The following is a 14,544-nucleotide window of genomic DNA, read 5'->3' as shown; positions in this document are numbered from 1 at the left end:
GAAAACAAGTTTTCTGATGGGGTGAGGCTTAATGCTTCATTAATCCTCTGAGGGAAAATGCCCCAGGACCAGCAGAGATGGGCCTATAGAAAATAAACCTCAGTATAGACAACACAAGACTCCAGTAAATGCTGCTTTTCATTTTTTTTTTTAAATGGAATTAAGATGCATATTTTTTTAAATGAAAAATGACTGGCATTCTTCCCACTGAAAATGGAAAGTAATTTAATTTGTTAGTGGTTTATTTTATTTGACAGTCTTTGTACATACTCGATTTGGTTTGTTACACTGAATTACCCTTTAATAATGGGTACACATAATGCCAGACTCTGCTCGCCAGGTTGGTTTGATAATTAGATGAGCATCCATATTGTTCAAGGCTCTCACAACAGTGTGGGCAGAAGCTATTTGGAAAACTCCTAACCAGGAGAACTTTTGGCTTTTTTTTTTTTTTAATGAAGTTAATTGCTACCCAGTGACCAATCATTTCATTACCACTTTTCTTGAGCAGTACTAAGTTCTATAATCATGACTGAATTCCCTGGATAGATGGAAAGGGCATTAAAACCCCGTAGCCAATAGAAAAACTCAGAAAATCTTTCCCAGTTAATCTCTCAGAATGGACCATTTTTCGACAATTGGAAGTTAATGTTAAGAAGTCTAATAACAGCAAGATTATTATTACAGGGGTTAGAGGTAGACTGCCAGAGTTTGAAGGCAGCTTCACCAATTACTATGACCTTGGGCAAGCTTCATGACCTCACTTTGCGTCAGGACCCGCATCTGTAAAATGGGAACATTAGTACCTACCTCATTGGGTTGTTGTGAGGATTCAGCAATATGGCATGTATAACGTGTTTAGCACAATACTGGTACAAAGCAAGTTGTCCGTAAGTGTTTCTATATTAGATATTATATATCAGGCACTGTGCTCAGTTTTGATAATAATGCTAAAGAGAGAGGAGCTGTCTCTAATATTACAGAAGCCAGCAGTGATGTTGAGAAAGGCTATGGGGCTTATAAATGACAGAGCCAGGATTCAAGCCCAAGTCTGCATGACTCCAAAAATTCTCTCACACCACACCACTTCAGATTTTGTGCTTGTACTCTCTAGAAGAATTTTCAAAAGCCATACGCCTTCGTAAGCATTTTAAGTAGACAATGAAGCATTTCCATTGTGGGGTTAAATAATTGCTGGTCCTGTGATTTCAGGAGTATTTTAAACATTAGCACTTTAAAGCCAAGCCGTAAATGTCATACCACTTTTTTAATGCATCCAGTGAATTTTAAACAGCATTGTGATTTGATACGTACCAATATCTATTTATTTAATATCTATTAAAAGAATACGTGGAAAAGTTCTTATTTAAAAGTCAGAAACTTTATATTGTCCCTTTCTTTTTTTCCTGAAACATGTATTTCTATTCTACTTCCACAAATAAGGGTTAAAAGCACTTTATTGATCTTTTCTGTAACAAAGGGGGGGCGGGGAAGAGAATGAGAAAGAGATACTTTTTTTTCCTAAGAGTTTAAAATTCTCTGCTGGATTAAATCATCTTTAATTATTAATAGAAACAATTGATCAGAATAGCATAAATATACAATTTTAATGAATAAGAATTAAACATACAAAGTAAAATTTCACTAGAAATAAATATTACAGTGAGCTGGGGGTGGGGACATTTATGAAAACCTTGGTTAAAGGTTTTGTCCGATTGTCCCTCCCAGAAGTATGTATACCTTGGGACAGTGAGCCGTAGTAAAATTAGATATGGGTGACTGTCTTTTCTGTTGCAAAGTAAAAGAAGGGTGACTATAAAAGGGGGAGAAGGATACCTAGGCTGTGGGCATCTTCTGAGATGATTTGATTTTAGAAAGAAACTGTATGAAAGTTAGATTCTCACCTTTAAAACCAATCCACAAACTTCTTGGGAAGTCATTACACACGCCTGGGGGACGTACGCATTTGAAGACTACTGCTCTATAATACTAAGTTATATTGCCCTGGAATAAGAATATTACAGAAAGATCTAATGACCCAATGGCCCTCCCATTTTCAAAATGACGCACTGCCACATCCTTGACAACGAAGCTGGGGGTTCTTTAGCTATTGGCTTTATCCCCAAACCAAAAACCCATAGCCGTTGAGTCGATTCTGACTCATAGTGACCTTATAGGACAGAGTAGAGCTGACCCCATAGGGTTTCCAGGGAGCACCTGATGGATTCAAACTGCCAACCTTTTGGTTAGCAGCCATAGCACTTAATCGCTGCAGCACCAGGGTTTCCACTTTATCCCAAGCCCACAGTAAATATCATCGGAAGGTCATGAGGTGTTTCTTGAAGGAAGCCCAGTGGAAACGTAGAGTGGTAAACTGAAAGTGAGGCTGCATCTGGAATTTCAGAGCCTACCTGACATCTTTACCATCTAGTGCCTCTAGATGGGATAAGATATTCACCCCAGATTCTCCACTGGGCCTCAAACCTGTGGTCACAGAGCAACAGGGTCAGAGTTTCCTTGCACCAAGGATGAAAGGAGTTCCCAGGATTTCATCTCTCATCTACTTCTTTTCCAGATCAGAGAGCCTTGGTTTCAGCTTTCCCAAAAATGGCTGGTTATAAAAAACAAAAAGTGTTAAAGGGTTGTGTGATGACTGCTAGCACATGATTGATGCTCAATAACCATCGATTGCAGGCTTTATCTGGGAGCAGTATTGGGCAGAACATTCCTGTATGCACTTTCTAACTGGTGAAATAGAACTCACCTAACCCCCTGACAGTAACATGTCCTGGTAGCTGAAATATAAAATAATCTAAATTATTTGGGAAGGGGCTGAGGAACATCTGTTGAACATTAACAAGGAGATATGAAGTAAGCATGGATATAATTTTGTTTAATTTTATGGCATTTTATTAAAGGCCTCCTAACGTGGAGAATGTTGGTCATGCTTAACCAAGGGTATTCAAATGTTTGTCTGCTTAACGCAATCCAGTTTGACCCAGGACTACCAAACAACTAAAAAGCTTTAACATTCTTCTACAAATGGACATCTCTCTATATTCCTTCTCCGTGATCCCATCTTCCTTCTGTTCTATATCTCCTATCTGGCCTCCTCGTCTCTCTCAGAGTCTTGCCTTGAATCTGTCAAGTTGCTGGGGTGCAGGAGGTTGCCATGGTAAACACAGCTGTGGTTTTTTCTGTGAAAAGTCCATACATGAAGGCCCAGTGAGTCCTCACCTCTAGCCCCCACCCCCCCGCCACTGTGCATTTTCTCAGATGACCTTTAAAGTGGGGGCCTCAGGTGCTTCCTGTTTTCCAGGATTCTGCTCAGCTTTCATTGTGTGTCTGTGAAGTGGGCATTGTGACCCGCCGATATCCACTTAGGTGCTATGGAAGATTGTGAAGAATCACCGGCATGGTCACCAAATAAGCCAAATGACAGCAACATTCATTTTGCTAGTAAATGGGTTCTGGCAGGTGAAAGATGATCTGGTATTTCCCAAGAGGAAAGGCAGTAGAAGGTGGGGAGGAAGACTAGAAGAAGAGTACCTATACAAAAAGAAGAAGAGTAGGGAGAGACAAATTCTGTCTTCGTCATCTAGTGTTGCTATAACAGAAATGCCACAAGTGGATGGCTTTAACAAAGAAATTTATTCTTTCACAGTCTAGTAGGCTACGAGTCCAAATTCAGGGCGCCAGATCCAGGGGAAGAAGGCTTTTTCTCTCTGTCAGCTCTGGGGGAAAGTCCTTCTCATCAATCTTCCCCTGGACTAGGAGCTTCTCAGGTGCAGGAAGCCCGGGTTCAAAGGATACACTTTGCTCCTGGCACTGCTTTATTGGTGGTCTGAGGTCCCCAACTCTTTGCTTGATTCCCTTTCCTTTCATCTCTTGTAAGATAAAAGGTGGTGCAGGCCATGCCCCAGGAAGCTCCCTTTACATTGGATCAGGGATATGACCTGAGTAACGTTGTTATATCCCAGCCTAATCTTCTCATATGGAGCAGGATTACCATGGCAACAATACATCATCAGTAGGGTAAAACTAACCTGAGTTATCTTTATCCTCACAGTAAGTCTATTATCCAGTGCTGACTATCTCCCCAGGATCTTCTCCTATGCCTTCACTCCCTACTTCACTCCAGCCACAAAGACTCCTTCGTGTTCCTCCAACAAGCCGGCCCCACTTCCACCACAGGGCCTTTGCATGTTCCATTTCCTCTGCCTGGAATGCTCTTTCCCCCTCTCTCGCTTCATTTAGGTCTCTGATCTGATGCCACCCTTTCACAGGGATCTTCCATACCCCGCCCCACACACACACTCACACAGAACCAGAATACCAAACAAACAAACAAACAAAAAAACCCAAACCTGTTGCCATGAAATCAATTCCGACTCATAGCGACCGACCCTACAGGACGTGGTAGAGCTGCCCCCATAGATTTTCCAAAGCTGTATAAATCTTTATGGAAGCGGACTGCTATATCTTTCTCCCTTAGAGCAGGTAGTATGTTCGAACTGCCAACCTTTCAGTTAGCAGCCAAGCACTTCAACCACTTTGCCACCAGGGCTCCTCCCAACCATAATAGTACCCCTCATTCTCTATCCCCTTACCCAACTCAAGTTGTCTTTGTAGAGATATACACACTAGAGTGTACATCCACAAGAGCAGGGACTTTGTTTTGTTCACAGTTGTGTCCCCAGCCTCTAGAACATGTTAAGAAAATGTAGAGAATTACATAAATATTTGTTGAGTGAATAATTAAATCATCCCCCCCTCAAAAAAAACACGGAATCACACACCTGCATACATTTACTTTGCTCCCTCCCTCTGAGCTTTTGCACATGCCAGACCCTGTGTCTGGGACTCCCACTCACCCTTCTGAGGACCCCCTTGACCTCCCCAGGTAGATATAGGTCTCCTTTGGCCAGTACTGCTTAGGTAGTGCATACCAGTACCAGCTGCCATCAAGTGGACTCTTATTCATGGTGACCCGTGTGTGTCAAGAGTGGCACTGTGCTCCATAGAGTTTTTTGAAAGTAGATCAGGCCTTTCTCCCAAGGTGCCTCTAAGTAATATCGAATCTTCAACCTTTGGATTAGCACCTGAGCTTGTTAACCATTTGTACTAGCCAGGGGCAGGCAGTGCATACTGACCTCCATTACAGCAGGGATAACTTGCACTGGAAAATCTATTTGTCTTTATCCCAACCTTCTGAGTGTGCTTTTCCAGGGCCTGGGACTAAGGGTTTGGACTCCAGAATCAAGGATGCTAGGCATGAGTGCTTTGTGTGACTTTAAACAAATTACTTAACCTCTCTGTGCCTGTTTCCCCACCTGTGCAATAAGGATTATAAGACACACCAAGCTACCTCATAAGATTTCTATGAGAATTACTGATGACTTGCTGAGGTGTTTAAAACATCCTAAGCAGTTAGGATATTATAACTGAAATATATCTTCAGCTTTATTGTAGGTCAGACCCTCAGGCTATACCCTCATGTGATACTACTGGGTGCAGGCAAGGCAGCTGGGCTGGGGTGCTCATCCTTTGGAATCAACCTCAGAAGGATGGGTTAAAACTGAATCAAGCTCAAGGTGGAATATGAAGTTCTAATAGACTGCCTGAGGGAAGAATAACAGTGAATTCGGCAGTGCAACCTAGAACCACCTACCCCTTCTTAGGGCCGAGGACTGACCCCTATTCTCAAGCACAACTAAGCACTGCCATTGTCTCAGAGTTGGTTTTGGCCTTATCAGTGACTGCCAAGATGGCTCAGAAGGAAGGTTTGAACTAAGGGTTAAAAGCCATGGTCTGCTCCTAAATTTTGTAAGCTCCCAATTCTGTCATATGGTGTAATGGATTGAATTGTGTCCCCCCAAAATGTGTATCAATTTGGCTGGGCCATGATTCCCAGTATTGTGTGATTGTCCACCATTTTGTCATCTGGTATGATTTTCCTATGTGTTGTAAATCCTGCATCTATGATGTTAATGAGGGGAGATGGATGGCAGTTGTGTTGTTGAGGTAGGACTCAATCTACAGGATTGGATTGTTTGTCTTGAGCTGGTTTCTTTTAGCATATAAAACAGAGAAGCAAACAGACAGGGGGACCTCATACCACCAAGAAAGCAGTGCCAGGAGCAGGGCACGTCCTTTGGACCTGGTGTTCCTGCGCAGAAAAACTCCTGGTCCAGGGGAGGATTGATGAGAAGGACTTTCTTCCAGAACCAACAGAAATAAGGAAATAAATTTCTCTTTGTTGAAACCATCCACTCGTGGATTTTTTTTTTTTTTTTATAGCAGCACTAGATAACTAAGACATACGGCAAGAAGAGGGCTCTGGTACTACATTATAAATGGCTCAAACAGATGGTGTAGGTGGCAGCAGGAGCCTGGATGGGAGGCAAAAGCCTGGGCTGTGCTGCCAATCCCTAGCTGGGTGACATGGACAAGGCACTTCACTTTTCAGGGTGTAAGTTTTGTCATCTGTAGATTTCAGGAACTGTACCATACCAATTGTTTTCAAACTCATCCACAGAAATCCTTCTTTAAACAAACTATTTCCGAAAATCCAAATATATATAACAGAGAACAATGAAGAGGAACTCTTACCCCCAACACACATAGATGACAGCCCTGGAGGAGGCTGTAAGTGCCCTTCAAAGCCTACCGTGCCATGATCCAATGTTACCTTCACACAGCAGAGTCTTTCCAAAGGTTTATGCTGAACCACATGAAATTATTTGTATTTGACCATTTCTTGCAGAAGTGGCAGTTCCTTTGGTGGTTATAGGGGCTAGGGAGAGAAGAGAGAATTAATAGTAACTGCTTAATTGGTGAGGGGTTTTATTTTGGGGTGACGAAGATGTTTCGAAACTAGATAGAGGTGGTGGTTGCACAACATTGTGAATGTACTAAATGTCACTGAATCGTTCACCTTAGAATGGTTCATTTTGTTATGTAAATTTCACCTTAATTTTTAAAAAACATTTTAAAAAATGTCAATTTTCTATTTAAACCTAATGGTTTTGTTTGCAATAGTGGTTAAGGGTGCTTACTTTGGAACCAAAATGTCTGGGTTCAGATCCGAGCTCCTCAACTTACTCACCAAGTGACATTGGACAAGATGTTCCACCTCCCTGTACATCCCTGTAAAATGGGGCAAACAGAAGAGTCCACCCATAGGTTGGTTCCTGAGAGGCTAAATGGGAGGTGGGATGAGGTGCTCATAACCCAGTGATGGGCACACAGCACAGGAGGGCACACACCCTGCATGAATGTCAGCCAGTGTATATAAGATCTTACAGAGAAAGCTTCAATGATTACTTATCATCCTAACTAGGGGAACAGTGTATGTCTGACTCGTCTTCCCACCTGGCCCTCAAAGAAGTATTTGGCTGGTGCAGATGGAAAACATGGTCCTAACATGGCTTCCTAATTGGTCCATCCTTTCCTGCTTGATCTGTCAAGCCTCCCTCTTTCTTCCTGTGAGGGGAGTCACTGGGCTGCAGACAAACCTTTACCTGGGCATGAGAACGATGCTGGAATAAGCACAAGCAGCATTCAGCCCCCTGCCTTATCTGGGCAAAGCATTAGAGGCCCCATCCCCAGATACCTATGAAGAGCCTTTCTGCCTTAAATGGTACATCAGGGAATATGTCAGCCTGAATTAGTGGGCAGGCCCTTCACATTAAGCTGAAGCTCTGGGCTGGCAGTTCCTACTTTGTAATGCCACTTGATCCCTGCTGTCATGCTCCCTTCCCTGTCACTACAGCCACAGGAAACTTCTCCAGACAATGAGCAGTATTGTAATGAAGGAGGCCCAGGAAAGAGTTTAGGAGAACCACAGAACCACAGGACGTCCCTGCAGATTCCATTTCTTCTATGGCCAGCAGAGGTTGGGGGCACTTTGAGCTCTGGTTTCTCGGGGAGCGGAGGAGGGGGGGCGGCGGGGCAGAGGAAACAGCACTCAAAAGCTCCAGGTGTGGGTTTCTTTTGTAATACCCTATAAAAGCATGACAAATGTCTCTAAAAGCACAGAGTGGGGATGCACTGGTGCTTTATTTAAATACCAGGAACACCCACAACACCCAATTTAGGTTTCTAGAGGCAGCATAAACTATACTATTACTATCATTACCACTGTCATTATTACTATCAATAATACTCTATGCATCATAAATTCTCCTGGAAATTTACTCATGTCAGTTTTGGAGTATTTAGCATTTTCTACCCTGTATATTGGAAACCCTGGTGACTTGGTGTTTAAAAGCTAAGCTGCTTAACCAAAAGGTTGGCAGTTCGAATTCACCAGGCACTCCTTGGAAACCCTGTTGGGCAGTTTTACTCTGTCTTATAAATTTTATAAGGTCAATATGCAGTTTTGGTTTTTTGGGTTTATATACGACATGGAATACTGGAAAGAGCACTAGCTTCGCAGTCAGGCAGGCCCTAGGATCAAACCCTGGCTGTGCCACCCAACCCTGGGCCAGTGACTTAGCTTCTCTGAGCCTGAGTTTTCTCTTTGTAATAGTGCTTTCTCCTAGTACCTGTTTCACAGAGCTGTTGAAAGAATTACCTTACCTTTGTGATGTCTGAAGAATGCTTGACACAGAATAAATGTCCAGTAAATATTTGAGGACAGAGTTCCTGAAGGAAACTCACTTTATTACCCATTATAAAGCCCTAACTCAGGTGCACTCTTAATTGCTGTTCAATAGTGAATCATTTTCCTTTTCAAAGTTCTGCTTCATCAGTCCTCTAACTTGTTCTTCATTTGAAATGATCTTATCAAAACCTGAATCTGATCATGTCACAGTGATTTTAAATCCTTTGATTGCTTTCTGCATCCCTTGAAGTAATGGAAAAACTCTTCCTGAAGCTTGCCTCTTACTCACCCATCAGCCTCATCTCACGCGATGGTTTTCATCACTCACTGTTTAAACTACATGGACCTATCAGTGTCTCACTCTTGCTTGCTCATCCCCACCACAGAACATTTGTCCATGCTGTCTTCTCCACTTGGAACATTCTTCCCTCCAGTCCTGGCCTGGTTAAACCCCTACCCATCTTTCACATCTCAACTCATTCATACTTCCTCAGGAATGTCTTTGGAGACCTTCTCAATCAGGTTAAATCCTTCTCAGCATTATATTTTCTCTCTCTGTCTTCCTCTGTCTCTCTCTGCATTTACTCCAGTTTATTAATGAGATTACTTAATCCATGTGTCTCTTCCACATCTAAACCAACTACATGGGGGCAGGACTCATGTCTGATTTTGCTCACCATTGAGCCCCCAGGATTTTGCTCAATAAATATCAACTGGAAAGGCAGATGGGTAAATCACTTTAACAAACTCCCACAACCACCCTTCAGATAATTAGAGCACAGCAGCTATTGTCACAGTTTTTCAGATAGTTTAACTGGAGCCCAGAGGGGCATGTTATTTGCCCATGATCACACAGCCTGTTCCTTAGTGGTGAATCTGTGTTCAGAACCCAGGTTCCTGCCCTTCCCAGTGTTATGCTACAGAACCATTATCCATTTCTGGGAGGGGGTGGGGGTGGTGAGGGGACTCACAGATTTTCTGGCCCTTTCTGGTATTCAGAGAAGGCCTGACTCTGTATCTACATCTCAGGACCCCTCTGGTGTTCAGGATGTGTGGCACCATATCAGTATAGAACTCTGCGATTCCTCCGAATCATTCATTTAATTCTAAAACCCCCCTTAAAGGTGAGTCGAGAGAATTCTGTCTTGTAAAATGTTGTAACGTTGAGGTGGCTCCACTTTACAAAATTTAAACTTTGTTTTTGGTCTCTTTTCCTCTCCCCCTGGGTCGAAGCCAGTCTTGAAGTTGATATCCTAATCTAGCACTTGGTATCAAATCAGTCAAGGCTCGGTTGCAAGAGGTGATTTCCTTGAAAAGAAAATTGTTTTAGGTGCTTCTCTTTTCCTGGTTCTATTAAAGGACCACACCTGTAATTCTTTACTTCTCTCCCCTCTCTGGGGACTCACTTTCTAGAGAGCCAGTTCACACAGATGTAGTCAGAAGTATCTTTGAACTCAAAGAGGGAGTAAAAAGAGTGATAAGTCTTTGTTCGTATTTGCCAGATACAGCTTCTTGTGTGGAAAACTATTTAATGTGGCTGATTCTCTGACCTGTAGGGAAGAAAACATTTTCTCACATCTTGATAAATCATGTGCCTGATAACATATATTTATATCTGCTTTTTTATGCATTTCTCATTATAAAGCATGTAAGGCGTAACAACTAGAATTACCAAAAATACCTTAAAAACTCTCTTTTATATTTGAAATTACATTGTACTGGAGATCTTTTGTTCTATGTACAGGTTCAAGTTACTGTCTGGTGTCCTTTCCTTTCCATCTGAAAGACTCCCTTTAGCATTTCCTGCATTTCTGATGGTAACAAACTCCCTCAGCTTTTGTTTATTTGGGAATGTCTTAATTTTGTCCTCACTTTTGAAGGGCGGTTTTATTGGATGTGGAATTCTTGGTTGACAGTCCTTTTCTTTCAGCACTTTAAATATGTCGTTCTACTGCCTTCTGGCCTCCAGGGTCTCTGAGGAGAAATCAGCGCTTAATCTTATTAAGAATCCTTTGTATGTGACATTTTGCTCCTCTCATGCTTTTTCAGGATTCTCTTGTTATCTTTGATTTTCAAGAGATTGATTATAATGTGTCTTGGCATGGATCTTTTTCGATTTATCCTACTTGGAGTTCATTGAGCCTTTTGAATTTGGAGATGCATGTCTTTCATCAAATCTTGAAAAATTTCTGCTGTTATTTCTTCAATTTTTTTTTTTTAGCATTTTAGTGCAGTTTGGGTGAAATTCTCCAGAGCAAATTAGTTTCCCATTCAACAATTTATACACATTTTGTTTCAGGACATTGGTTGCAATCCCCTCAATGTGACAGCATTCTACCCATTTTTCCTGAGTTCCCTGTTTCCATTTGCCCATCTTTCCTGCTCCTTCCTGCCTTCTGAACTTTATTTTTGGGCAAAGGCTGCCCTTTTGGCCTGGTATGTTGATTGCTCTGAGGAGCACATTCTGCATGGCTGTTATTGTTCACTTTATAGGCCTGTCTATTGTTTGGCTGAAAGGTGATCTCTGAGAGCAGGTTCAGTTCCAAGTTTGAATGGTGTCTAAGGGCCATAGTCTCGGGAGTTTTCCCAGTCTCTGTCAGACCAGTAAGTCAGTCTGCTCTTCTTTATGAATTTGAATTTTGTTCTACATGTTTCTCCCACTCTGTCTAGGACCTTCTACTGTGATCCCAATCAGAGCAGCTAGTATTGGCAGCCAGGCACCATCTATTTCTTCTGGCCTCAGGCTATTGGAGGCTGTGGTTTGTGTGGTCCATTAGTCCTTTGGACTAATTGTTTCCTTGAGACATTGATTTTCTTCATACTACTTTGCTCTGGACTGGAAGAGACCAATAGTTGTTCTTTAAATATTCTTTCTGTCCCTTTCTCTCTTCTCATTCTGGGTTTTCTTGGTGGAATTCTACAATTCCCTTAGCTTTACTCAGTTTTCCTTATACTACAATGTCCTTTTTGAAGTAGATTTCGTGTTAAAAAAAAAAACCTGAATCAATGACCCTAGAAGCAAATGACTCCAAGTGGACTCCAAGTTCCCCTGAAATTAGGCCACTAGAGAAAACTGGAAAAAAAAAAAAAAAAACTTAGAATTCATAAAGAATGAAGTTTCCCATCAGGGATAAGAGATGGTAACATCTTTTGAAAAATGAGTAAAATTGAAAGAAACGGGGGAACAGAAACAATATGTGATTTGTTGTCAGTCTCCTAAAGAGCTTAGAGTTTCTTTAATGTGGCTATTACTTTACATGTGATGATAAAGTATATAAACATGTACACTCAAACGGATTGCTTTTCCTAGAAAAGAGCTTTGGTTCTGAAGTGATTTGTTTCTCTTCTATCCCAGGTGCCTGTCCTGAGACCCATGGACCTGATGGTGGAGGCCACCCCACGAAGAGTATTTGCCAACGCGCACACTTATCACATCAACTCCATATCAGTCAACAGCGACTATGAAACCTACATGTCAGCTGATGACCTGAGGATTAACCTATGGAACTTTGAAATAACGAATCAAAGTTTTAGTATCCTTTACTTGGGGCCAATAATCAAATTTTCATTTAATCCTGAGAATATTGAGGTATAAGCTGGCTTTGGAAAAACTGGGATAGAAAGGAGTAACCACAACTACAACACTTAGCATTTGTGGGAAACTTTACTCTTTTAAATTACATTGATCCTCTTTCTATGATACTCTTTCATCCTAACAATAAAATAAGAAAAATATAGAGGTACTCATAAATGGTGGGTCAGGACTAGCTCTGGATTTGAACTCTGAATCAATTCCTTCACGGAATTCTGTGTCATAAATTAAAATTAGATATGACTTTATCAACTAAGGTAAGTCCCTAGAGTTCAGTTAAGTGTTTCTTTCTCTTGTTAAAGGATTCTAAATGGCCTGTATGGACAGCATGGTCTACAGGTATATGTGAGATTGTTTCCATTGTATGTTAAAATAATAATGGCTGCCTTTTACTGAGTTCCAAGCACTGCACTAGGAACTTTACATACAGTATCTCATTTTTGCGTCTTTATTGAAGTATAACGTACATACAAAAAAGTGTATGTAGTACAGTTTGATGAATTTTCACAAACTGAACAAAGCCTGTGTAACCAGCATTCCAGATCCAGAACCAGAACTTTACTAGCAACCCTCAAGCACCCATCACACCTCCTTCCAGTCTCTACCCACCAAGGGTATATTTGTTATAACCCCATAATGTAAGTATCATTTCCTCTGTAATTAGAATTTGGAGAAGTCAAGAAAGTTGCTGAGTGAGTATCTAAACCAACATTATGCTGCTCTCTATTTAGTAATAAAAATCAGCCATTTATTGAGCATCTGTCGTATCCTTGATCCCACCACAAACCTGACTCTTTCACTAGTTTTCTCAGTCTCAGGTAATGGTTTCACCATCCAACGAGTTGAACAGTTGACCTGAGAATCAATATTGATTCTTCCCTTTCACTCACCAGCCTCCCCCAACACCAAACCAATCTATTCATGAGCCCTGCCAATGCTTCCTCCAAAATACATCTCGAATCAACTCATTTCTCTCCATTACTACCAACTCACACTGGTATAAACCACTGTTGTCTCTCACATGGATGACTGCAAAAATCTGTCTGGTCTTCATTTTTTCTTGCTTTTCTACGTAATACATGTCCCACATAACAGAGTGGACCTTCCAACATGTAATTCAGATATTATTCCTCCTCTGCTTTTAAAATGCTAATAGTTTCCCATTAAACTTAGAATAAAATCCAAGTTCCTTAGACTATAAGACCCCACACAACCTTGGTTCTCCCTTCCTCTTTGATATTCTCTCATACCACTAGTTCGCTCTGCTTCGGCCAGCCGGCTACCTTTTTGTTCCTGGATAAAACTTGTTCTCACTTACGTTCCTTGAATTTGCTGTTTCTGAAATACTCTGGGTTTATATGGCTAAACAAATACATGTTATCAGTCAGGCCTCAATCTGATGTCACGTTCTCGGAGGCACTTTCTCCCGTTAATTCCCAAGCAGCCCCAAATAACTCCCTATCTCTGTTATGTTCATAGTACGTATCACTGTTTCTTTTTATTTGTGTATTTTTGGCTTCTCCATATTAAAATGTAAATTCCTTCAGCGCAGGGACTTTGTATGATCCATTGCTGTATTCAAGTGCATAGAACATTCTGACATATAGTTTAAGTAAGTACCATTTTGTTTGAGCATGTCAAGTTTGAAGAACCAATAGGTCATCTAAGTAGAGATATCCAGGAGACATTTTATCATAAATTGTATTAGCTTTGGTAAATTTCTAAATGCCTAATATAAAATGGACCCCATAATGGCTCAAACATATAAAAGATTATTTCTCCAATATGGATGATCTCATCAGCACATGGCCTTCTCTAATCAGTGATTCAGAGACTCAGGTCTTTTCCGTCCTGTGTCTCTCCAATGCCACCATGATTACCTACAGAAGGAAAAGATCATGGAGGATCACACATTGGAAATTCCTATGGGCCAGGCCTTAATGCAGTACCCATTTCATTGGCTAAAACTCAGTCACATGGCCACCTCTAACTACAAGGCACACTGGGAAATGTGGTCTAGCTGTGTGCCCAAGAAAAAAAAAAAGACCTGATCTGGGGGTACAGCTAGCTAGTCTCCACCACAGAGAGTACTCTGTAGGTCCCAAGGCTTTTCAAGGAAGGCAGTTTTAAGTAGGTAGTGGCAATTATGAGGTATATTTGGAAACGTGGAGAACTGACCATCAGGACCATGAGTGGCATCTTTTGTTGATCACAGAGCAGACTCAAGATATTGTCTGGGCCTGGGAGAACCTGCCTACAGATTTTGCCAGGCAGTACAGCTGCTGATAGAATGAGTGTGGATGGTGGTTCCCTCTCTTCTTTTGTGTTTATTCCAATAGGCAGA

The 14,544-nt window shown here is 41.4% G+C and overlaps 1 protein-coding gene across 8 annotated transcripts in view; it reads left to right on the top strand.

Annotated features, from left to right (window-relative positions):
- Window positions 1-14,544, top strand: part of PPP2R2B (protein phosphatase 2 regulatory subunit Bbeta) — a 500,931-nt gene that overhangs the window by 409,624 nt on the left and 76,763 nt on the right. For all 8 annotated transcript variants that reach the window (XM_049873996.1, XM_049874001.1, XM_049874002.1 and 5 more), the window contains one exon: window positions 11,964-12,141. In XM_049873996.1, the coding sequence (XP_049729953.1) occupies window positions 11,964-12,141 (178 nt within the window). The remainder of the gene's footprint in view (window positions 1-11,963; window positions 12,142-14,544) is intronic.

This window comes from Elephas maximus, chromosome 2 (genome assembly GCF_024166365.1).
Source record: "Elephas maximus indicus isolate mEleMax1 chromosome 2, mEleMax1 primary haplotype, whole genome shotgun sequence".
Taxonomy (NCBI): Eukaryota; Metazoa; Chordata; class Mammalia; order Proboscidea; family Elephantidae; genus Elephas; species Elephas maximus.
This window is presented reverse-complemented; position numbering and strand designations above follow the sequence as displayed.